At 41.5% G+C, this 27,141-nt stretch overlaps 1 protein-coding gene across 5 annotated transcripts in view; it reads left to right on the top strand.

Annotated features, from left to right (window-relative positions):
* kcnab1a (potassium voltage-gated channel subfamily A regulatory beta subunit 1a) overlaps nucleotides 1-27,141 on the top strand; it is a gene marked incomplete at both ends in the record, with an annotated part of 94,432 nt that overhangs the window by 3,614 nt on the left and 63,677 nt on the right. For 2 of the 5 annotated variants that reach the window (XM_079225300.1, XM_079225299.1), the window contains one exon: nucleotides 26,839-27,047. The exons of 2 other annotated variants lie outside the window; for them this stretch is intronic. In XM_079225300.1, the coding sequence (XP_079081426.1) occupies nucleotides 26,839-27,047 (209 nt within the window). Of the gene's footprint in view, nucleotides 1-3,050; nucleotides 3,326-26,838; nucleotides 27,048-27,141 lie in introns of those variants that run through there. One more of the 5 variants, XM_079225298.1, reaches the window with a different exon arrangement.

The following is a 27,141-nucleotide window of genomic DNA, read 5'->3' as shown; positions in this document are numbered from 1 at the left end:
CCATATGTGTATTGTCCATATATTCTATACCGTCAATGTATTATAATGTTATCATCCTTGCTTTGCTCTCACCCTTCAGCTTAAAGCCCCTTCTAGATTTCCAATGATTGTAACAATGGGGTTTAATGGAGAATATAGGCCAACACACTGGTGTTAAACAGGAGCAGGACGGTCCCTGAAGCGTGGAGACTCATCACTGGCATAATTATTGCTGCCATAGAGTCAGATGGCATAGAGAGAGAGCTTTCTCATTCAAGTAAACCAGGCAGAAATATTGTTTTATACATTGCAGACTGCTTGCGAGAGGTTACAACGTGAACACACAGTTCAGTCTTTTCATGTTTGTTTTTTTATAGTAATCCACAAAAAAAGGAGCACAGTGTTGTGCTGCAGTGCGTTGCTCTACTTGTTGTGTTTCTATCATGCTGTGCGCCGATGGGTAATTATCAGACATATGCGATTATTGTAAAGGGATTCAATCAGTGGAAGCAGTGCATGTGGGGGTGGTGGGGGAAAAATAAAAGAGAAAGATGGCTAATTGGTCTCAGGGAGGATGAAGCTGATGGAAAAAGTTCAGAATAAAACGTAGGTAAACAGATAAGGGAAGAGGAAGTGAGAAATAGTGCAACAAATAAAGAAAAGTGTACAAGGCAGACATGAGTTAAAAGCAGTTTGTTACTCATAATGCAGGATTCCCATACTCGCGGCCATAACCCCCATCTGCTCCCCCAACCTGACCTCTCGCTGCTCCCTCCCTCTATCCTCGCCTTCTTTTTTTGGTATTCTTGTCCGTGACTCACCTGCCCACATGCTGAGCGGCTCAACGGAGATTGTGACTGTTCTCACCACCAGAGGTCAAAATGAAAGAGGAAAGATAGCAGACAAAAAAAACAAAAACAAAGCGAGAGTTTTTATTTTTTACTGTACATGCATTAATTGTGTGTGTGCATACCAGTATGCAGGCTCCATGTGTATGGATGTGTACGCTTCTAGTGACTATAAATACGCAGTAAACACACTCTGCCTGTTGCATAAGCCCAGCTGACATTTCTGCTGCCAGGCTGGATCAGTTTTTCCACCCATCCTGCCGGACAATTGATACAGCTGCCCCTCTGCCTCAGCTTCCCTCCCTTATTCTGTGTGTTCGGGTGTGTATGCATGTACCCAGCTGTCTAGTCAATTTCTGCCACAGGTTCATATTCTGTCAGGTTCAGTCTGGGAGTCTGGTAATGGTTAGTCCCTCTTGACTCGAAGCGAGGATTGTATACAGGATGTAAACAAAAGCAATAAAACTAAAATCCATGCAGTGACACTCACCAGAGCCTGCTGGTTTACCGTGTACACAGTTTGGGGTTTCAGAAGGTTTAAGAAACAAAGGACAGACAAGCAGTCGGTACCTGGTCCCTGCAGCAGAGAAGAAACCGCCTCTTGATCCTGCAAATCCTTACATTTAGAGGATGGATTTATGTTATGATTATGAGCATCAACAGCACATTCACACCTGGCTCCATGTGGCAGTCCTGTGTCGAGCAGCACGATTTTCAAACTATTACATTTCACCATCATCTAGTTTGCATAGTCAAGTGGATTTGTCTATTTTAGGTGTCCACCACAAAAAGAAATCCAAATTACTTTTCATTGGCATTGTTATCGTGCGGAGCGACACACACAAAATAAATATTTCTCTAACTGCCTTGAGGTTAGGCTGGCATGTGTATGTTGGACCAATCTATGTTTGGGTATTTTGGCCTCATAGAAATTGCCAATCTATTTGTTTAATACTGTGTGTGTGTGTGTGTGTGTGTGTGTGTGTGTGTGTGTGTGTGTGTGTGTGTGTGTGTGTGTGTGTGTACTCAAATTTCCTGATATGGGTGACTGGAATTCCTTATGATTCACACAATCCACTGAAGGACCAGACGTGATGTCATTGAATGCTTCCTTTAGGAGGACAGATGTGAGAGATTATGTGTGTGTGTGTGAGAGAGAGAGAAGACCAGAATAAAGAGGCTTCCTTATTTTATTTTGTGGTTCGCTTCATTACCGAAACACTGCTCACAGACTGTGTACAATTGTGCATAACTCGCTGTCAGCTTGTGTGAGACTGTGTGTTTATTTTAGTTTGTTATGGGCCAAACTCCAGAGTACACTTTGTTTAGAGAGAGACAGAGGAGAAAGTGCAGGCAGGGCAAAGAAATGAGAGACAAAAGGGAATATTAAAGGGGGATTGAGGATGTAAAAGTGATTAAAACATGCACACATACACATGTGTGCATTTGTGCCTGATAAAAAAAGAGATGAAGAAAAGGGAAAGTAGGAAAGAGAGACAAAAGAAAATCAAACGTAAGTGAAAGGGCTTGTGACAGAGGGAATACTCAGAGACAAAAGAGGGATGATGGGGGAAGTGAGAGAGGATAAGAGGGAGTTGGAGAGAAAAATGGTTAGAAAAAATGGAGAGAGAGAGAATGAGAGAGAGATGGAGAGAGACGGAGAGGGAGGGCGGGAAAAAAATGTCCCAGATTCCCATGCCATTTAATAGGGAGCAAAACCAAACTGAGCTTATAATGTAGACTGGCTGAGCAGGGGGCAAAGTGACAGCATGTGTGTGTTGTGTGACAGAGGGAGCAGAGGAGAGAGAGTGGGATATATCTGAATGTGTGTGTGTGTACAGAGAACATATGTGGCTCAGCAAATGGAGGAGCACATGTAAAGAAAAAGCCTATTTTTCCTGTGTGGACGTGCAGCCAGATTGGATTTGAGTTTCACTATGGACCCTTGAATACCGTTTTCCTCTTTTTAAATTATGATATTCCAAGTTGGATTTTCCTACATTTCTTCTTCTTGTTTTTCTTTTCTTGGAGCTTTATCCGGAGGAAAACTTTCCTCTGAGCTTTCATCACACACTCACATGAGTCCTCCGCTCCATGTAGCGCTGCGTGGGCGAAACGGCCTACCTGGATTACTCTGAGCGTACATGTTTGTGGGACAGAATCATAGAAGACCGGAGAGACTGAAAGAAAGGATAAAGTGAAGAAGAAGAAGAAGGCAGGAGAATGTACCTGTACAAAGCAACGTGCCCAGACATCCCCAACCCGAAGCTGAAGGGGTCCAGAGGTCACGGCGGGGTCCATGCCCAAGGCCCGGGTCAGGGGAGGCTCGCCAGGCAGCCGCCCATGGGGCCGGGGCCGCGACCCTACGCTCCTCTGATGTTGTGGACGCCAAAAAAATCCCAAAGTGTGGTGCAGCTCAAACAGCTGGAAGAGTTTCTCAACTTCCACTCGCTGTCGCTGCACGACACGATCAAGAGCCAGACAGGCATGACCTACAGGTAACCTCACGTGTGTATCTGTGTGTGTGTGTGAATGTTTGTCGGACTTTCCTGGAAACCTTTAAAGCAGTACTCCTTGGGACTCCAAAGCTCACGCCTACAGGCAGCGTGACAGCATAGAGGGATGGGTGCTGTCTCTGTCCACTGCTGTCTTGAGATTAGATGGTGGTTGGTTGTGGGGCTTGTGGTTATTTGGCAACAGTTTGATTAAGAATGCTTTGCTTGATGTCATATCTGTTTACTGGTTGAGGGTTACAAGATAAAAAAAAAAGAAAAAAGTTTGCACCCCAGTAGCTGGAATAATGGCTCTTAAATGCAGTGTGGAAAAAGCCATAACAAAGTGTATCCAGGTAATTCACTGCATCTTTGTTATAAGGTCACCATTGTTGTATTATGCAATGGCCACTGCATCATGTGGAGTATTGATCTGAATGTGAAACTCAACAGTTGTTGAGAGCACATATTGTCTGAGGGACACACATGTATGTCAGTGTGTTGTTGTATGAGAATACAGTCACTCTGATCTGATTCATCGCTCTATGGTCCTTTGACAAATTCATTCTTAAAATAAACACAAAGACAAACAAATAGGCTTCACCAACAGGTGTGTGCACTCATTTTGTAACGTGTCCCATTTCCATGTCTTGTCACAAACTGGATTAAACCATTTTTGATTCAGGGCACGAATTCACACATAAATAACCAAACTGCGTGAAGCCCAAATCATTAACGTAGTCTCTCAGTTTGATTATAGTTTTTTAAATGTGAAAAGCACAATACTTCCATTCTCTTGGGATTCTCAGTTTTTCCTTGATATATACTAATACGTTTGTGATGTGTATACTAATGCTTATGTTTACCTCACAGTCCTTTTAAATCTCAACCAAAGCATTTTTAACTGGTTTCAAAACCAGTAATGTTTCTTTAATAGAAGTTATTGCACCAGGGTCCTGCACGGATTTGTACACTGAATAAAAAAAACGTGGATTAAATCATCCTCCAAATGACTCGTGGTAAATGATGAATAGTTTTTGTTTTGAAGACAATCCACTTCATGTCAGAGTGTTTCCTGCCGCTGGCATGTGTAGTTTCTCTTCCTGTTTGTCATCTGTGACAAAGCATCATGTTGGGGAATGAGTGAGTGTGATTGGGACATTGTTGTTCGCTGCTTGCTCAGCCCTCAGGATAGAAATCAGCATGTAGCGGCTCTGCCGTCATCGTGTTGTTGTTTCCAATGGAGAAGAATTATGTAAATCTCAAATAGAGTTTCTATTGTTCATATAGCTTGCGATTAACCGTTCACCTCTATGTCTCCAAATGTGCCTGAACCTGAATGCTCTTTTACAGACACCTGCTGCCCTCTATGATTTTTATTAGAAACTTAACACAAGAATAACATCATACATTTAAACTCCACATTGATACAATTAGCAAAATACACCTGTTAATAAAAAGGGACATTCTTTTTTCATTTTACCACAATGCCAATCACAAAATATCCAAATTAGGCTTCACAGGTGTCCATGAGTGTTTTATATTTGGAGAGGCCGCTGGCTTAACATTTCATGACCTGTATTTTTGAACATGACATTCCTAATCACTGATTCTGTGGCTATATACTGCAAACATATTTCACCATATTACAATCAGTGTAATAATAACATGACCTAAACTGACAGCATGGAGCGTGACTTTTTCCTTTACCCTCCGTGCACCAACGGAGAGAGAGAGAGCGAGAGAGAGAGAGAGAGAGAGAGAGAGAGAGAGAGAGAGAGAGAGAGAGAGAGAGAGAGAGAGGAGGGAGTGTGATGGCAGTCTGTGTCTCTGTTGGGTCAGTGGGAGCTCATATGGCCATGTGCTGTTATAATTTCACCTTGGGACGTTGGCATATGTGTGTACATGGGCCTGTTTGTGTGTGTTGGAATGTTTGTTCATTGCCATGGTAACCTGATAAAACAGCAGGGACTTCCTTTTCCAGGTCAGTGTGTGTGTGTGTGTGTGTGTGTGTGTGTGTGTGTGTGTGTGTGTGTGTGTGTGTGTGTGTGTGTGTGTTAGTGGTCGAGTCCTGCGCCGGGCACTCCCTCCACACAGACACACTCTGGCACAGGCAGGAGAGAAAATCAACTTTAGTGTAAGGAAATAATATGTATCTAGTAAAATATAACCAACCATGACTTTGTAACCAGACAATTCAAAAATATGATAGTGAAAATGATGAAATTAACATATGAACACCCTAAAGGAAGAGAAGCAAATGAGTGAAGTGCCCTCGGTGAAGCCTTTTCCTATAACCAAACCTTTTTGGCTTTATGACACTCTATCAAAGGCTCTTTAGCCCCACAAAAGATGTTGCCCCCCTTTTGAATCCTTTATAGGGGCCCTAACGGGTATTTTACAACAACAAAATTAAGATCAAACAGTTAGTGAAGAATACTTGATCATGGATCACAAGATGTAGATTGTAGGTAGAGACCTGAAGTCGATGCATCCCGTGCTTCGCGCCGCCCAAGATGAGTGTGATTGGTTTAATGAAATACAAACAAACCAGAGTGTCCCCTCCCCCCTTTCTTAATGTTTTGATTCGGACATGCAAGAGCACATGCATGGTTTCTATTTTTGCAAACGCGTGATTCATGAAAAAAAAAATGATAGAAAGAGCACAGACGGGAAGAGGAAGAAGAGACAAACGACAAGCAGAGACGAGCTTCAGCTTCACAGCGTGCCCTCCCGTGCCCTACACTTTATTATTCATGAATGTGTGTGTCTGTGTTTGGGGTGTGAAGGAGCTTCTGTGTGTGTGTTGGTGTGTTTGCTCCTCTGTGTGCATGCTCGCTTCATCGTCATCGTGCAACTTGACCGTGTAGGCCGTGACGACAACTGACTGTTCAATTCGGCATTTAACTTTTCCTCGGGGCTAAACATGGCGATTGTTCACGCACATTATCGAATCAGGGCCAGACACTGTCGCCTTGTGACAATGTAAATGAAACGTGTTAGAAAAGCAGACATCAGCCACTTTGCCCCAGAAAGAGTTGATTATAAAAAGCTTCAAGCTTTAGAAACTGACTTTGACAGCCAGCCAGTGCACACATCGGCCCTGAATATTCTGAATATTTCCCCCGCCTCATTCTCCTTCTTTGCTTTATTTGCGTTAGTCTAGCTTGTTATTTACGCCTCCAACATCGTACATTTTTTGTAATCACTTCGATGTGAATTATTCTTCCTGCTTTGGTTGTTTTTATTATTTTGTTTTTATTGCTCTTTAAAAAAAAAAAAGTTTTACACTATGCATTATGCCACTGGGATGCAGCGATACTTGCTGGTCTGCACTTTTTTTGATATTATAATGCTGTGTTTTCATTTGGGTATAGCTAAATAATTATATTAAGCTGAAAAGAAACTATTGTGTTCCATCAACCTTTTCTGTAAATAAACCAAAAGCAGAGTACATCCCCTTTTAACCTAAATGGGGAATGCACTCAGCTGATTTTTGTATTACACTGACCGAATTAAAGCAGTAATCAATTCAATCCGTCTAGTGATGAAATAGATTAATAAAAAGCCCATAATATTATTGGATACAGAGCAGGGAATGGAAAAGGTAAAGGAGTGACAGTGAGGGGGCATTTAGACCTCCAGGGGGCAGAAGGTCACAATATGAAGTGTGCGTGTGTGTGTGTGTGTGTGTGTGTGTGTGTGTGTGTGTGTGTGTGTGTGTGTGTGTGTGTGTGTGTGCGCAGACAGTCTGGATGTTTGTCCGTCCATCTGATTAAATGAGCGCGGCCCACTGAGACTGTGTGAAGGTGACGGAGTTGCAATGTCCCCACAGTTGTTTCTCTCCTCTGTCACTCACTCTGTTTCTTTGGGCCTCAGTTCTTTACACTTTTCTTATTTTTCAGTTGCTACATCATTCAGTGCGTTTGTAAACAAAAAATGGATGTAACATCTCAATAATGGGCGAAATGAGTGCATTACAAATGATCCCTGTACAGTTTCACAGTTTTTAATTATTATTCTGGTACACTATGGCAAATCTGCAGCAAACTACTTTTTAATCTTTACATTCTATACCTGATACAAATTCTGAACTGTTCTTTCCACAATAAGACTATATTTATTATAAACTGCAGTGACAAATATCCTTTTTGCAACAGGGAACTTTATAATTTTTTCATAGATTGGACAGAAAAATGCAAATCTGTTTAAACTGCTCTGCTCTTTTTAAAGATCTACATGCTATATGGAGTGCGATTATTATTTTCTCTAGTGATAAATCTTATTTTGCATTATGCAGTTTTGTATTAACACTGTGATTCAAATGGACTCCAGCACTTTATGTTAAATTGATGGAAAAAGTTTGAGGCTATCTGCTTTTGTGATTTATTTTGCTCTGTGGAACTGTTTGAATCCCAAATAAGAGAAAGCTGCAGTACATGTTTATTGACTACAACCAGCCTGTCTTCTCTGGATTGGAGCCTTGTGTCCACTAAATGTGTTTAGACTCTGGCAACTGCCTATGTAAGGAGAAGCTGTCCAGGCACGACTATTTATCATGGTGTCTAACACACGGAAACAAGAGCGGAGAGAGAGACACACACACAGCTGTAATACAAATATCAGAAGATTTTAAAATGAGAGACACATTAAAATAATACTGTACTGTATATTTGTAAGCACTAAAGGAAGCATGTGGTGTTCGTGTTCAACGATAGGAAGATGGGGACTGATTTGTCTCACTTTATATTGTAGTGATAATTTGTGTCTGTCTGTGTTCTTAATCGGCGCCTAATGGAGCTGTAACCGATCAACACTTGAGAAGCAGTGAGTGAAATTGTGCACTCAAACACACACACACACACACACACACACACACACACACACACACACACACACACACACACACACACACACACACACACACAGACATACAAATACGCATGCAGATAAATGCGTCAATTGCTCATCCTTTATTTAGAATGGAAAACAAGTGAATATTTAACATGGGAGCTGGTATCCTCACTAAATACTTAATTGGTCAGGCGGTCACAGAAGTGCGTGTGGAGGCATGCAATGATGTATATATAGCACTATAAACTATGTACGTTTAAATTATGTCTATTTTATCGCTGCTGTTTTAATTGGCAAATCGAGTGTGTTTGTTGGATTGGATTAAGTTTCAAGCATCAAGATTGACTTTCTTCTGAAAGTGCTTGCATCGGGGGGACAAAAAATAAATATTCAGACAAATTCAAACTCTACAGTGCTGTGTTGTAGAAGATATATGAATGCTAATTTCAAATAAAAATGTGACTCTCTTTTTAGCTAATTTCCACCTAAACGTATCAGGTTTTAAAGCCTTTTCTTATATTACAAATGCTTTAAAGCTATTTAAAGCCCTTTTGCTGGTTAAAAAAATTAAAATAAACAAGTCAATCGGGCATAGGTGGCAAAAGTGGATAGCTTTTACAACTAAAGGGGGCGCTAGCGAGCTATTTTTTAGGAATTTTCATCAGATCAGATTGTTGTGAACATTTTGAAAAGTTAAGGTTTACCCCAAGCTCTTTTCCCTGTGCAAAGCCGCGCCATAAGAATAATAATAAACATTCGAATAACAATCCTCCTCGGGGCCCTAATAAGAAAATCCCTTTAAATGGGGGTTTTATTTGAATGTATAATGTGCTCAATTAAGTTACACACTGTTAAAGCAGCAGACAAACTTATTTTCCCTTATGAGAAAACGTGCATATTATCGTCCCAGTATGTGCAGTTGTAAATAATAGCACCACTTGAATGGCGACTTCTTCAAACGCTGTGAGTCTCTCACTGTGAGTCTCTCTGTCTCATAATCTGTCTGTTTGTTTGCTCTGTGGCTTTTCCTGCTGGTTAAATGTGTTTTTTTCCCCCAGTTGCTGCTGTGTCCAAAATGTCCCACTGTTCGCCAATCAAATATTATGTGAGTTGTTGCATTTCTCCACCATGCAATTGCACACATCTGTTTTATATCATGATTTATCCCTTTCAACACACATAAGTAGGGAGAGGTGTTTCTGTTATTTAAGACCATAAACTGCAGACTCTAAAAGCACCATACAGTTGAATCACCAAAACTACTGAACAGTAATACCTTCATGTAGGTAGGATTTATTGCGGGGCTGTATTAGACCTAAAATATGAATGACCAAATAAATGAAATAGGATAAATAGGATAAACACAGGGCAACCAGCTGGCAGACACACACACACACACACACACACACACACACACACACACACACACACACACACACACACACACACACACACACACACACACACACACATCACCGGGTCATTAGTCGACTAATGACTGACGATATTAATCAATGCTCCAACTTAGGAAATTAACGGGACTATTGCATGGATCTCTGTAACTCTCAAGAGTCTCTATACACACACACACACACACACACACACACACACACACACACACACACACACACACACACACACACACACACACACACACACACACACACACACTTATTAGAGAGTCTCTGTGGAGATTTCTCACCGGGCTTCATGTGCTCAGACCACACGGATTGTTTTGTGATACTCTTGGCTGAGGCCTGATTTTTCAGAGGCTACAGAGTCACCTTGCACATCAGCAAATAGATTTAAAGTAAAAAAGGATGAGTGTGTTAAAGTTAAAGCTTGCCAGGCTCCTTTCCATGTCCATGAAACAGTGTTGGGGAGTAAGCTGAAGCTTCTTGAAACCTCACTGAGACCCAAGGACAGCCCTGCCTCTTAAATAACCGCTTATCAGCTCTCATCAATAATGGACAAATACCAAGAGAGGGGATGAGCGAGTCAGCGATACTTAAAGACCAGAGTGGGGAGAGAGAAGGAGAGAAACAAAGACAGAGGGTCATTTAGTGTCCAGTCAAATGAAAAGTTAGGACGACGACAAAGACTAGAGGGAAAATATGAATCAACAGGCTGCTTGCCAACGCTCAAACCGTTGTCTCATTGTCTGTCGTTCTCAGCACCAATAGGCAGAAATGTTGTTGTGTTTCTAAAGCTGAGCGAGTGTAGGAGCGTCAGCTGAGGATGGTGATCCATAGTGACCGCCTGTCACTCTCCTAAACGAGCACGTCAATAGGACAAACCGATGCCCTATCGATTCACTGTGTGTGTCTGTGTGTGTGTGTGTGTGTGTGTGTGTGTGTGTGTGTGTGTGTGTGTGAGAGAGAGAGAGGATGTGTGCAACTGCACTACTTTGGGCTCCCCCACAGTGGATCTTTCAAGATAAGAGCAGCAGTTATGATACCTAATTTGTAATGATGATGATGCACGTGAGGGGTAATAGTGTGGGTGTGTGAAGAACCCCGAGAGGGGACGTAGAGACACTTTATGAAAACGTGTTTAACAGTGATGTGGTTCATGTGGGTGGGTGAGTTGGTGGGTGAGTTGCAGAGAGGAGATACAAAATGAGAGTCGTGGGAGATGCAACGAGAGATCAAAAGAGAGAGCCAGAGAAATGGCCTTTAATTTGTTTTATCGTGCTCGTTGGTGGTTTCACCACTAGGGGGAGCCGTGGACCTGCTGTCACTGGGATGATGGTCTTGAAAGTGTGGGGATACTAGTGTGTTTCTTTTTGTGTCTGAGTGTGTGTGCCTGAGAGAAATAACACCTGTCAACAGATTGAACAGCAGCGAGTGTCCGCTGTCACTTCCTTTGTCTCGTTTTTGACAATGTTTAACTAAAGTGCCACTTCCACACAAATAATACAACTATAAACTACATCCATGTGGATATTTGATTGATGTGTGCACACTTTCATGTTCGTACGACACATTTTCCTCCTTGATTACGCCTCAAAAACAAAAGCCTGTGTGCACAGCTTGATGGCAGTGAATCCGAGCAGCTAAAAGTCAGGTGCTTGTGAGAGGCCAGATCCTGTGTGTTTGCCAAGAGAAGAGAAAATGTCTGACCAAAAGTACATACAGTATTGCTTTAAGAGCTGCTGCAGTGTTCAAGCAGCGGTGGAATCGAGAGTGTTACTGGGGATTGCAGAGAGACCTTTGAAACCACGACTCAAGAGGGGACAATATATCCAAACCGGGTCCCTCTGCAGATAAACAATTACCTCTCATTTCCCCTCTCGTCCTCCGAAAAGCAATTTTCTCCAAGCCTTTTGTCTTCCTTCTTTTTTAACTCTGCCGTTTCATCTTTCCCATTGCTTTCATTTTCTCTCCCCCGTCTTTCCTTTTTCTCTCTATCATTACATTTTTCGTCCTTTGGTCCTGTCATTAGTGGTATCCCTCCATCTACGTTTTTGCACAGTCATGCTCAGGATGGACACTCAGTTTTAGTGTCACCATGTATCTCTGCTTTACAGCACTAAGCTGATACACTGACGCAGGCAAAGTTTATGCTTCCTCGGATCAGCACTTTTCTCATTTTTTCTGTGTGTGTGGTGTATGTGTCTTCACAGGTATAGAAAAGAGTAGAGCTTGAGTCTAGGCCAGTTTGTGTTTGTGTGTGTGTGTGTGTGTGTGTGAGACAGAGACTGCGGTGATATCTTTTGCAGGAAAAGGTAATATACTGTGGTCTCCTCCAAGTCCTATTTAGAGATTTTAGAGAAGAGGTGAGAGGGCAGGAGACGCAGAGTGGGATATGAGAGATTGCTGTCATACTGTAATAACAACTAAAGGTGGTATTGTTGGCCCAGCACGCACACGCGCACACACACACACACACACACACACACACACACACACACACACACACACACACACACACACACACACTTTCCCTGTGGCCGTGACTGCAGTATTTGGCACTGTGTAAATACTGCAGGGGAAACGCCGTGCAAATAGATGCTCAACACTCTGAGCATTGTGTACAAATAAATACTGGTCAAAGCTTCATAAATCCATAAACGAGCAGTTAAGTGTTTTCGTGGCTTCAGTGCAGCAATGCAGCAAAGATGCAGCGACCTGTGGCCAGAGACTGCAGTCTCCTGTTTAAATGTGTAACTCCACAAGTATTTACACAACAATATTAAAAGTTGTGTTGTTGTTGTGAGGACTTAGAATATCGCATAAATAAGAGTTCTGATCAGACCTGTTAAATAGACTGCTATAATGCTGTCCAATTACAATTTTGAGGTACTTTATACTTCTACTCCACTACATTTGTTTTGACAGCTATAGTTACTTTTTACAGATTCAGATGAATACATATAATGTATTCTATTTATTATAGAACTATTTCTATTTAACAACAATACATTTAAGATGTTATCACAGATTCAGCTACCTAGTTGTACACATTATCCTGGCCTTTACATATTAATAACTACAACAATTCTACATAATGGGTACTTTAATTCTTGGTACTTGTATATTTATGCTAAGATTATTTCAACTCCAGTAAAGTTTTGAATTCAGGATTTTACTTGTAACTTGTTTTTTGTATTTTTGCCACTTTTACTGAAAAGATCTGAAAGCGACCTGCACTGCTGAGGTGATTGCAGTCCATTCAGAGTCTGAACTTGTACTGCCAAAAGAAAGCACACACACACCTGCCCTCAACTCACTTACTGTCTTCCATTTGCACTGAAATCGATTGGTTCTCTTTCTTGCTTGCTTAAATGCCTTAACCTTGGCCTCTCGGGTCAGCGAGCATCAAAGCATCAACACATTTATTTGTATGTTGCCTTCCAATGACGAGTCTTAGTCAGTGAATAGTTGCTGTTTACGGTCTCCAGTGTGCTCGTTGAGACAGAGCTGGCCTTGGACGATATGACGAGGTCATCGGTTCACCAGGATATTTGTTGGCCGCGATGACGGCCTTCGCTTGTCCATGACAACGGAACGATGTGAGATCATTTTTTGTCTATCTTCTGTCCCTCTCTTTCTTTCTCTGTGCTTCACGCACTGTTGTACAACTTTAAAAAAGTATCAACTTGCTAGCATGCGTCTGATTTTGTGTAATTGTGGTTCGTGCGACTTCATGGTGCCGTTAGATTGCTGCCACGTTATTACAGATGCAAGAGGGAGAGCAAACCATTTCTAACCGCAGGAACATTCTGTTTTGAAAGCATTTCTTAGACCACAACATTGTGAATTATGGAAATGATGATAAATCTATATTTTATAAATTAACAAATAATAATAATAAAATTAATAATAATTTTTTCCTTTTGGACTAAGGAGTGTGGACTATTGCACACCATGTTTCTGTATTCGATAAAGCCATAGTAATTACGACTATTGGGTGATTCTTTGTTTTTAAACCAAATGAAAAAGGAGAACCAGAAAACGTGAATGAAAATTAATGAATTTTATGCTGATGTGATAAACAAGTCGGGGCTAAAGATGGGAACACCTCAAATCTCCTCTCCCGTCTTAAAAGTCACCATACGCTACAAGTCTGCCCACAAAGATAAGCCGGACCAACACTTCTATGAGCAGTCAACCATCGATCATCAGGGATTTTGCAAAGGCGACATCATATAAAAGTGAAAGATAACAGTGGCGAGACTACGAGGGAATTAACTCCCAGTGTATTGATGTGATTTATTGATCTCAGCATGCCCCTGTGTGAAATGGCTCTCACAGCCACTTATGACACATTTTTGTATCGTTTTTTGTTAAAGACTTATTATTTGCTTATTGCTTATTAGGGGAATTTACAATACGGCCCAACGGTAGACGGAAAGGTTCTCTTTGCTAACCTGTCCCGTATCCTCTTCATGTAGCAATGTCTCAATGTAGTGTTTTTTATTGTTAGTTACTTGCTTCTTGGTCTCCTTGGTGTTTAATTTGAAAATTATATAAAAAGATATTATCTCCCCTACTGGAACAGACACTGATGGAAACCATCACACCTGTTTCACACAGACAATCAATCCCGCTGAATGAGTTTGTGTGTGTGTGTGTGTGTGTGTGTGTGTGTGTGTGTGTGTGTGTGTGTGTGTGTGTGTGTGTGTGTGGCAGAGATGATATAATGGCATGAGATGCAGGGCAGAAATGTCCTGTCAGCTCACACAAGTGATGTAGATCATTGCACACTAGTGCTCACACATGCACACACATAAATCAGAACACACACACACACACACACACACACACACACACGCACATTTTTCTTTCCATTTCTTCTTGCTCGATCAACCTTTTTTGAGTTTTCAAAATGCTTTTGCAAGGTTGTGGAATTTTTGGGAATATTATAATTGATGTCAAAACACAGTCTCACTTTGATGATGAACACAGCCGCAGTAAAGCACTTTTCAGAAGAGCCAAGTGCTTTGGCAGGAGGGAGGAGCCCTCCCTCATGTGACCACTTCACCTCCCCATTATCTCCAAGTGGTTTCATTTCAACACTTTTATGGTTTAAGTCATTTTGCAAGTGATCATCTTCTGCAAAGTGGGACAAGAGATTAATTTCTCTAAGAGGGTTATAATTTATATAAGGTTCTGCTTCCAGTAGATTACTTTACAAACTGTAGTTTAAAAATGTGCCTTGTAAGAATGAGATCATACATCCTAACTATATTTAATGTATGTCATATGAATGTAAATATAGTGCGCTAGGTACTAATATATATGTAATTTGTCACACTCAAACAAATGTAACAAAAAAGCTCAGTCTATACTCGCCCACAGTCTTCAGAAGTGGTCTTTTAGCCCAAATAATGAACCTTCATGGATTTACCATATAGGTTTAAAGTCACTAATTAGCATGTGCTTTTTTATTATTTACATTGTTTTAGTTTTCCATACATTTTTAACATTTCAAGATGAATAGAATAAATCCATAAATGAACGAAAGCCAAGTCCACACACACAGCCGAGCTCACAACTTTTTGTAAAGTGAAATGTGTTGGAGGAAGTGATGTAAATGCAAAATAAAAGTCATAAACAAAGCAACTTTTTATTTGTACTGAGCCAGCTAGTAATCATCAAGTAATTAGAGCATGAAACTAAAGCGGAAATGCGCATCAGAGAAGACACAGGTGTTTGATATTTCATCCAATTAACAAAACGAGGTGAAGCACATGCAATCTCCTCTCTCACTCCGTGTTTGTCTCTTGAGCTCTTCGTCTCTCTCTTCCTCTCGCAGGCTCTATATTGCTGATGTAAGAGCACACGATTGCACATGCAAATGAACGCACACAGACGCAAACAGACACGCCATCTGTTAATTCTCTCAAACAGTTTCTGTTCAGAGAGCAAAACTGAGCCTTAAGGAATAATTTTCGAACGTAACCTTTTTGTATTTTAAACAGGCGTGTATTAGGCTTTATTAGGCTCTATAGATGTGAGCGGTCCATTCTCTTGAGCCCTGAGCTGCAGTTTATGCACTTAGGTTTATGCACTTAGGTTTATGCATTGTGATCTCAAACATTTGATTGAGTAATGGAAAGAGAAACATGACTGAACAGTCCACTCTCCTCAGGAATTATGGAATGGAGTTGGACAATACTTCAGTACATTATTTATGTTCAGATCCAACTATGAATGCCAACTGCATTTTAGTATAGTATACAAGTATACAAGCATCATCATTTCTTCATTAAATAAACATACTAGGAGGTTTGAGGTGCTCCTGCAAGAAGTTTATGCAATTTCACATCATTTTGGGCCTTTATTATTACTATAGCTAATGCCAAAAGCTTAAAGACTTAACTTGCTTCGTTAAATACTTGTTTTATTACACATCACCCGGCCTTCATCTGAACATTTGATTGTTCTTGAAAAGCTGGCCCTTTTTTAAATGAATATTCGTTAATTTAAAAGGATGTGAACATTGTATCTATGAATTACAGCCTCACCTCCCTCTTCCCCATACCGTGCCTCGGCTCGTCCAGATGCTCTCTACATCATTTCTATGTTCATACGGCTAATAAGCAGCGGCACAAAAACTTTGCTCTGCGCCGCATGATTATAAATTGCCCACAGAACCCGACATAGAAACCAAGGGGAGGAGGAGGGAACCGGCAGCTTGTGAGAAGTGCCGATGTGAAAAAAAAGAAAAAAAATCCTGGTACACCAAAGGACAAACTCTCTACCGGCCCACTTCCAGCATTGTCTAAGGCTCGGTTTAGGATTTGGTCCAATACATTTTAAGTGCCAATGCAGGTGGGCTGTTCATGTAGTCTGGCAAAATGTGATGGGGAAGAGTTTGGAGAATGGAGACCATCAAAAATATTGGCCTAATCTTATACAAACTTAAACCATACTGTGGTTGCCACGTAAGGATATTGTAGAAATAGGCTATTTGATTAACATTGAAGCTTTTACAAGGTTTTTTAGAAGTATACAATACTAAATGTACTATCAAAGAAGCACGCTGGACTGTAACCATAGATGAATAAGCTCCTTTCAATGTGCTGAGGATGAAGGTCATGAAGCCTTTCGAGTCCATTTGAAGGTTCTGTTTGTACTCTTTGAGCCAAGGCTACAGTGCATCACATAATCATTGCTCTTACCTTTGCTTTATGTGCACGTGTGTGTGTGTGTGTGTGTGTGTGTGTGCAAAAATGCAACTCTCACAACCCAACTCAAACGATTTCAAGAACACCTCACGACTTGTGTTATTTGCAGCAAGTGTTTTTGTCCCTTATTACATTGTTTTTGTTGCACAAAATAATTAAAATGTATGAGTCACTTCGTGATTACTGCATTGTATAAAATATGCTCAAACACGCAGGCACCTCATATACATTCAGTGCAGCACATTCACAAACTCTTTCTCCCTGCAACACAAAAGAAACTGCTGCAGAATTGTGTGTGTGTGTGTGTGTGTGTGTGTGTGTGTGTGTGTGTGTTTGTGTGTGTGTGTTTGTCTCAGAGTGAGTGAGTGTGTGTGACCAAAAGAAAGGGGTCTATTAAAGAAGTGGCATGAAGGTCATGAACACAATTTAAGTGAGTAAGTTGGTTTTGAGTTTTCCCGACGTTGGCTCTGCATGACGCTGTATTTTAAAAAAAACCTTTTGTACGGTGATACTTTTTTTCTTCTTTCTTGAAAATCAATCTTACAATGTGATTCCACTTAAAATTGTGATTCCACTTAAAATTGTCGTACCCACTATTAAGGTGCTATGGATGAAAAAAACATTCTGCTCTGCCTCATAACACAATACGGACGTGTTCCCTGAATAAAAACACAATGATTTAAAGACTGAATGTAGCACTAAATGACTGGTTTAGACACACACGTTAGCAGTGTACTCTATGAATCATCCCCTTTGGAGGAAGTCGTACTGTAGCAGATCAAAGTGTCTTTATCCTCCTGTTTCATTACTTCCCTTACGGTATATTCTTCCCCAAGTAGGTAACCATATACATGTGTCCTTCGTTCCTCCAGATGCTGTCTTGCTGCCATCTGGCATTTTTATTCTAGCCTGGTGTTATTTTATTGCTGCTTTTTCCCACACACATAACGCCTCCATACTGTTTCCATAGCAATGCTATTACTGAGATGACGGTTTTCTCTCGTTGTTACCACTCTTCACTATCAAGTGTCCATATCTGGAGACTCTCCAGCAGCCGGCTAATGCTGCTCTCTGGAACAAATAAGATAATTGTGGCGCAGGTGGTGTAGGAGTATGTGCTTATTACGTGGTGCAAGTTTGAGAACAACCTTATTATGTCATGCATTTAGGCACAGTGCACAAAGGTTTCAGAGAAGTTATGCCTGACGACCGTCTCTAAACTATTTTTGCACAAAGATAGATGGAAGAATGGAGACGGATATTTAATTGGTCCCTTGCAACATGTTGATATTTACATCAGTGACCCTGGAATACAGCAATGACTTGAGCTGCAGTGGGAGGAAGTGTTGACACACACACACACACACACACACACACACACACACACACACACACACACACACACACACACACACACACACACACACACAGAAGGAGAAATTCAACTCAGCACAAAACACCGGACTGCTGAGGCTCTCCTGGTAAAGTGTGAGAGCACAGTGCCTTGCTCCCAGGCACCTTATAATGAGGTTGTTGTTTGTGCTTGCAAAACATTTCGGTCCAGACATATGTTGCTAACGGCTCATATGACTCTATGCACAGATATTTCCATGGCGACCAACCTGGGGGATCTAAAAGTACATATTTAAAAATAAGTGTGTGAGAGAACTGGAATTAAGTATATGTGCTGCAGCTTCTACTGATATCATTGCCGTTTCTAGTAGTTTTAGCTTTTTGTTCATGGTGGTGAAACAAGTCGTGCCAAATCATAATCCATCAGTCTTAGTCTGCGTGCATTTTAATGGTTATAGAGTGATATGTAATGATGTTTAAAGACGCACATTAAGACTTCCAGTGATCAAAGTTACAACATAGAACGACCGCTGTACAGGGAGTTGGTTGTGGTCGGGATGGATGGAAGGTCATGACACTTTGACCCCTCTTATCTTCAGTGTGTGTGTGTGTGTGTGTGTGTGTGTGTGTGTGTGTACACACATATGCGTTTAAGCTGTCTGCTGATGTCCCACGTGTTTGTGGTATTTTTCTCAAAGTGTACTTCCCTGTTAAATTTCGAATAGAAACAAATACGATCGATATCATCACACAGAGATCTGACTCCTTATCGTTACTTACAGAATGAGGGAGATGTATCTGTAGTAATAGACGTGTACTGATACTTTATACTGCTAGAAGGGAAACAAATCAACATACATTCTCTGTTGTTGTTGTTTTGGCCGGATTGGGACACATTTTGTCGAAGGCTAATTTCTTTACCAAAGAACCACAAAACAATTTTAAATATAAACTCAACTAAAGGGGAACTCTTAATTTGGACAAGAATTAAGTGGAGTCAAGTACTGTAGTAATTAATGAGCACTCTGTTACAGCAGCCTCTCTTGTTCTGGAGGAGATGTAGTTTAGTTTTTTTAGGGGTAATTTTATTGATACGATGAGTGCTGGTGGCAGCTGCAGAAGGTCTGGCATCGTTCCTCAGTGCTCAGCCACTGGATAATGGACACTCTGGCTGCTACGCAAAGCTGAGTGTGGATATTTTGTAGAGAAATGTTCTTCTGCTCATATGCCTGTTTAGGAGAACTCAGTTTACCCAACGTCATGTTTGTAAAACAGAGTTAAAATAGAGTTGTTATGATGCAGACATGCAACATAAAGGCCCATGAAGAGATGGCCAAAGGCCACCATGAAGACTATTGCTTGTAAACGCTTTTAATGTTCTTATGGTGATCAAAAACACTCCTAAAATGTCACCTCCTGCACATGAACAATTGGAGATGTGTTTCCATAGTTGCCTTGTGGTGGCGCGTATAATGAAATGGCTTCAAAATGATAAAATATTTATTAACAAAAACAAAATAATTGAGCCGAATAAAACTTAATTATAAAGCTCAGAAGTTGGCAATTCAAATTACATTTCCTCATTAAGCTCACATGTGCTTCCCCTAAAACAGCTCACGGCTCTGCCACAGTGATGAGAGGGAGGAGGGTCCTGTCGTTTCAGGCCCATCACATCGTTTCTTCATGGGCCTTGATTGACACGAGGCTGACTTCAGGGCCAACACTCATCACTGTAATACGCTGAGGGTTCTCGTATCCTTGACCCGTGCGGCAATGTACGAGATTGAGTGTGTATTTCATCCTTATTAGACAGGATGCCTTGCTAATATTAAAGAACTGCACAAGAAATAACATCAGGCTCCATTTTCAGTGACGCCCTCTCCCCAAGATGATGTACATCCTCCTTGTGTACATTTGGCATGATCACATTTTATCGTCTCCACAAAGATATTGTGAATTAGTTTTGCATGATCATTTACAGATAGTAACATTTGTACAAGATGTGAGAAGGCATACAATGCAACGTGCATTTGCTTGAAATATGTAGTAGAATTTTATATATATATATATATGAATAAAATGAACACAAAATCTAACATGTAAGCTGCCTGTTGTCTACTTGAGCCCTGAGCATAGCTGGAGGTGTGACTGCTTCATGATGTCACCATTTGTGCTGAGAACCAATCGCTGACTGCAGTGCGGGGGTGAAACTGAAATGCAGCTTTTTTATTTTATTTTAACGGACGTGATTGTCTAATGAAGCATTCATGCTCTACTTCTTTCTTTGACATTCTGCTCTTTGACCTGTGGCCTCAGTCATGGCTGGATGGACTGGGAAGGTTTTAATGATGGGGTGATGATGGTTTTGAATCGTTCTTTAGCTCAAACTTTTTTTTTTTTTTTCACTATTTGCCATAAGCATTCATCTGTTGAGGAGAAGTTCACAATATATTGCTCATGAACCAGATAAACAAAACCCACATTGCGTCATTGTCTATAACTGGTCAGAAATTTTAGTTGAAGTTGACGTAACTTGTGTTTTAAAGAAATCATATTTATTTTTGTGGTTCAGGCTATCTTTCGTAAAGCACACTTAATTCCCTGCAGCTCCAGGGGTCTGAAACATCCTCTTTTTTCTTTAGCTTTGGGTAGGAACAGTGTTTGGTGATGCTGCACATCCTCATCGGAGATTGGCCCCCTAAAAAGAACAACAGCATCAGTCTTGAGCAAGTGCCCTAAAACAACATATTTTTACCATTCAAGCGACAAAGCCCTCTAGTGGTTGGAGTAATTATGACGGGAGCTAAGGAGGACGTAATGCAACGTTATTAAAGAGCGACAAGGTGAATGGAAAAGATGGACTGTGACATGGGGGACAGCTATTTGTTTACTGAAACTTCACCAAACCTAATCCGATTTATTTTTCAACACTGATTTGTTTTGGAAGGCACAGAGCCTGCTGATAAGGGCATGTGGAAAAACAGGTATTTTAGTAAGCTTCTCCAGGTGTAAGAACTAGGTTGGAAACACTGACTCTCCAAGGGGAGACTGAGAGTTTGAAGATTAAAATAAGTTCTTGAACTGATGAAAAATTAGACTGGAATATGACTTAAGGGTCATATTCTTAAACTTTTTTCCCCTGAGTTGCACACCGAATCTTTTCTTTTGCTTTGCTTACCAGACAGATTTGTTAGCAATATGAGGACCCAAACAAGTGTACTCACTTGTTTGCGTCCTCCCCCTCTCTCTCCCCTCCCCAGCTGCCACAAATGGTTAAGTCCATGGCAGAGCGTACAGTCATAAGGAGGGCTGACGCTCCTGAGGCCGCCCTGTCCACTTACGTCATGGTACTTCGGGCAGAGCCACAGACGAGGTATCTCCAGTACATACAGTATGTACTGTGTTGAGTGTGTGCATGTTGTGAGCGACAGTTAAAAAAGGACACTTAGTTTAAAGAAACGGCACCCCAAAACCCTGCTTCTCTGCGATTTGAGCTGTACTTTTGCACAGTTTCCACAAAATTGTATTGCTAGGTAAGAGCTTGGGGTCTATGTTTACTTCCTGTTAGGTAATGTCGTTCAAATACACTCCAACAGGGAAAAAACTGGGACACATTTGGAATATTAATGTTGACTGTGAAGGCGTCTATAATTTGTTGATATTTTTACCTGGCATTGAAATGCACTATTTTTATAACCAATATGAAACTGCTTGGATGCTGACAACACACACACATGAAACATGCATCTATAATATGCATGCAAATGTGCATAGCATGTGTGTGTTTCGTGCACTCTGAATTAGTGTTGGGCTGATGTAAATCTGCATTGTGAGCATCATAGAAATGATGTCCACATCAGCGTCAGGTCAGGTAGGATTGACCAGAGGTTAATCACTGTCCAAGCACTGTTCATCACTGCACACACACACACACACACACACACACACACACACACACACACACACACACACACACACACACACACACACACACACACACACACACAGGTGCAATACACAGTCGCTTGTCATCACGGCTGTTGGATTTGACTTTAACTCGGCTGGTAGACCAGAGCCAGAAAACCCTGGCTAAATAGCTGTGGTCTATCATGAGTTATGTGTTGCCGCTATACCTCTCAGTAGCCATAATGAAATGGTCATATACAAGAGAAATTTGAGGGTTTATGTATTGTATTGACAACAAATGTTAAATTGCACTTTACTTCAGGCAATACAACTGCTGCAGTCAGAAAAGTTTACTTGCAGTAGAGCCTCAGGAAAACAGAACATACTTACATGATGATGCAATTGCTACTGCAGAATACAAGCAAGCTGAAGGACTTCTAGAGTTTATCAGTAGTTCTCTGAGCTCCCCTTTTCTTCTCTTCTGTGAGCTGCGGAGTGGCTTTGAAAAGTCTAATAAAACATGGATTATCATGTTGATTGCTGCTGGAATTGAGCTATCATTATTGGGCGAACAGAGCAATAAATGTTTGGTGCTTCAAGCAATTTAATAAAACTTGCTACAGTACGTTTCCATGCGCATTCCCGCTTGAGTGCATTTGTCCTGCGTTATGTTGGAAATATAGATTTTTAAGGCTCTTACATGCTGCATCTGTCAGATGTGTTTCAGTCATGAATAGATTGTGTGCATGTGTGACATACTGTTCAAACAAAGAAAAAATGTACAAAAGAAAAAAGAGAGATCGATGCAATTAGTCAAGTATTGAAAAAGGCATTAGGAGAAAAAAACAATGTTCCCAAAGCTCAAGCATTTAAACAAATGGTTTGACTCAAACTGTAAAGAAAACAAGGATCTGTTAGACAATGCTGATGTTAACTTTATAAAATGTTAATATGTTAATATGATAATGCAAACATGCTGATGCTGATATTCAGCCATGTTGCTGTCATGCTACCATTCGCCACTTGGCACCAAACGTAAAGCAAAGCTGAGGCTGATGGGATTGTTATTAGTTTTGCAGGTATTTGGCCACAAAGCAAAGTATTGTAAGTGTTTACAGTAACACACTCACATTTCATCCAGCAGCGTAAGTGTTTTGACATTGATGGATGGAGACCGATGAGTTGCACACACTCCAGGACAGAGACGCAGTCTGCAACCACAGCCCTTTTTCACTCAGCAGTTTTGTGCTCCTCATTAGAGGAAAGAGGGCTTAAACCAGCTCCAGTTCCATATGCTTGGGAGCCTGCTGTTCCCCTGAGGAGTGGGATGCAATCGATCTGGAATGAGCTGCTGAAGAACGGGTTTTCTCTTTGGTATGAAATTGATCTGGAGCTCTGTACATCTTTTCAATAAAGTGGGAAAGATTGGAAAGGATGGCATCGGGTGAGATGAAGAGTTAATTTATTAAGGGCTTGTATCAGATCATATCTCCTTCTTGGAAACCTAGAGGAGAAAAGGTACAATAAACACAACATATTACAATATTCATATTACACTGCATACAATCAGATTCTTGTTTTATTTCAATGTTTGAAAATGTAGTCCGAGAAAAGATGTGTGGTTTGAAGATATGCTGTTGAAAACAAATCAATGAGCAGTTTAAAATAATGGCTTATACCTAGCTCTATAATAAAATATAATGAATTACCTCAACAGGGAGTTCTGGCCCTGGCCTCCATAATTCACTTTACCCCAAATGACTTTCATTGAGCGATTTCAAAGCCTTTTTTAGACGAGGTCGGTTAAGCAGGAGGAGCTCCAGTAATGGGTTTAGTAGAATGAATGTATTTATCATGTCATGTCATAGACTGCAGTTTCTGTTACCTGCAGTTACTTTCCCCTGTATTGATGACACACAGCTACAGCTACAGTCTTGTCGGATCCATTCAAAACACTTTGCTGCTTCAAATACATTTTGAGAACTTCAATACGTTCATGGAACTGATCAAAGTAATCGGTAGCACCTTGTCCAAATGGTCCAAAAGTATTTTATGCCTGGTCAGTTTTACATTTTGTTTAATCATGGATCAGAATAGACATTACCTGATTTGAATCAAATTTTTGCCAACGTTAGACGATTAATGTTCGGACCAAATTTCATAGTAATCTATCCAGTAGTTGAAGAGATATTTCACTTCAAACCACAAACAGTATGTCCACCTCAGAAAGAGATGGTGGTAGATGAAGAAATCATTTGAATTAATCCAAAGTGGAGGCCTAACCAACTGACGAAAGCTTTGTCTTTAAAAGGTATATATTCCTTTGTATGAAACACGTATTGTCCTTGGAGTAATGTATCCTAAAAAGTATTGTTATTGAACCAAAGGTATTGTATCTGCACTTTTAAACAATACCCAGGACTGATGTCGGGCTCTGATGTTCTCATGTGTGTCCAGAAAACTAACCTAACGAACATGTGGCTCACATTGTTAGCGCTGAAGAGTTCAGATATTTCTTTCAATGTAGCAATATGTTCTAAAGTGAATTCCTTGTTCTTGGCTTTGCGCCTCCCACCTCCAGTTTAGTGCTGATTTTGAGAACTAGAGTGATAACATGATGTTTCCATGGCATCTACAGCCTTATTCTCTCCTCGTAGATTGCTGTTGGTACAGCCTTTTTCCATGTGTGTTAACATTAGACATTTATCAGTTGTGACATAAAATCATCTGATGGCAATGGAGAGAACCACACAAACAAACCAAACCATTACATGCATTAAAATACTGTTTTTGGTATTGCATTATACATAATTGTCCAGACCTTTACATTTTCAGTTTCTTCTGTCCGTACACTTGCATGTAAGCACGATAGTGCTGACATTTACAGCACACATGCCCATCCACTGTGTTGACTGTTGGGAGACCCTGCAGCAAAATGCTCCATTTACCTCCGTTTGACACCGCTTTATAGAATTACTAGAAAGCACACAACATAAACACCATTCTCTGTAAACACACACACACACACACACACACACACACACACACACACACACACACACACACACACACACACACACACACACACACACACACAAAGGCATGCACATGCAGGCAGACACTTGGATGTGCAGTAATCGAACACTAACACTCTTCTCAGCTCGCTTACGTCTCAGCAAGCTGCTTCCAGTTCTTGATTCCAATCTCAGCACACCTCCCCCATCGCGTCCGTCCACCCTCCTCTCGTTGGCTTTGATTTGCAGCTGTATGTGGGGGGTTGTGTGTACAGTGTGTGAGGGGATTTGGGGGAAAAAAACATATTTCATGTCAGCAGTATGTTTGTGACTTTTGCATAATGTTTGCATGTGTGCACATAGATAAAGTATATGTGAGGGCACTTGAAGATCACTCATTACATTCGCCAATTGCAGTGTACTAGGCTGTCTGTCAATATATAGTGGATTTTAAAGTAAAGAGCCAAAAGGTGGCTCAGTTAAAGAGGCAGTACTAAAGGAGAGACAACAGATATTTATTGACTGTGTACTTATCCAGGAGAGAGAGAGAGAGATATGGAAAGAAGAAGAAAAATGAACACCATACAGAGAATAGTGTGCAGAGGGAATAAAGGGTGAAAGCTTTCCTACATGGAAATTATTGGTTAAGAAAGGCAGAAATCTTCAAAGGTGGGTGACAGGTGAGAAGAGAGAGAGAGAGAGAGAGAGAGAGAGAGTGAGACGGGTCGAGTGGGCATTAGAGAGAGAGAGAGAGAGAGAGAGAGAGAGAGCGAGAGAGAGATACGTGCCTCTCAGTTCCCTGATGGTGTGCTTCTGCCCTGCTGTGACAAACAAAAAGAAGAAAAGAAAAAGCGGAGTTTTCCGAATGAGAACAAATATAGGAGAAGGGGAGAGGAGTGAAAGAGGGGGAAACTGGGGCATAAGCACATTAGTGATGAAGGGAGGATAGGGGTGCAGAAGAGCGAGGAGATGAGGAGGGCAGGAGCACAAGAAGTGATAAGAGGGGAGGTGCGAGGGGGGTGAGGGGGCGGCAGGGGGAGGGGGGGGGGGGGCTGATGGCAGAGGTGTGCTGCTGGACCTGAGAGTGACTCCATCCCCCCCTCCTCCTCCTCCTCCTCCTCCTCCTGCTCTCACTCTCTCCCTCTCTTCCCACAGGCAGACCAGGCAGAGCAGAGATCCTGGGTTGCATCTCCGTCTCTCTCTCTCTCTCTCTCTCTCTCTCTCTCTCTCTCTCTCTGCCACCCCTCCGCTCTCTCCCCAGCTCCTCTGTTTGTCATCCGGCAGCTGAAACACTGTCAGAAAATCCCCCGAGCTCGGCGTCAGCGGCAGGACGCAGGAGGAGCAGGGAAGACCGCGAGGGAACGAATTGGGGATCCCTCAAGAACTTAAGAGTCTTTTGTTCTTTTCACGCTTTTGATGATTGACCTGCCTCTCTTCTTCAAGGAAAGACTTTAAATGGAAGACTTGACGTGAGAGGAAGAAAAAAAAAACAGAGCAAAAATCTTTTGCAGCTTTATTTTGCCTCGCAGAACAAAGTGATGCAAATGAAGACACCGCGTTTGGAAGAGAGTAGCTGAATACTTAACCCATCTGCAAGAACAGAGCTGCAAAAGAAGCAGGAGATTCTGAACACTTTGGGTGAAAGAGGACGAGACGCTGAATCCAACGCTCTTTCAGACTCCCGTCGCTCTCCTTCTGTCCCATCTGCACTTTCCCCTCTGCGTCTCGGGCTCCGCTCCCTCCACTGAGGCTCAGCCATGCAGGTGTCCATCGCCTGCACGGACCACAACCTGAAGAGGGGCAATGGGGACCACGGCAAGCAGAGCGCCAGCAGCCCCAACGTGGTCAACCAAGCTAGGGCCAAGTTCCGCACCGTGGCCATCATCGCGCGCAGCTTCGGCTCCTTCACCCCACGGCACATCTCACTCAAGGAGTCCACGGGGAAACACACGGGCATGAAGTACAGGTGTGTGTGTGTGTGTGCGCGCGCGTGTGCGTCAGAGTTATGCGCAGGGTTTAGTGTCCTTAGTGTACTTTCTTTCCCTCCTCCACACTTTTGT

Source organism: Taurulus bubalis (assembly GCF_910589615.1).
Source record: "Taurulus bubalis genome assembly, chromosome: 10".
In the NCBI taxonomy this organism is placed as follows: Eukaryota; Metazoa; Chordata; class Actinopteri; order Perciformes; family Cottidae; genus Taurulus; species Taurulus bubalis.
The sequence above is the reverse complement of the archived record's forward strand: the minus strand, read 5'-3'. Positions and strand labels throughout refer to the sequence as shown.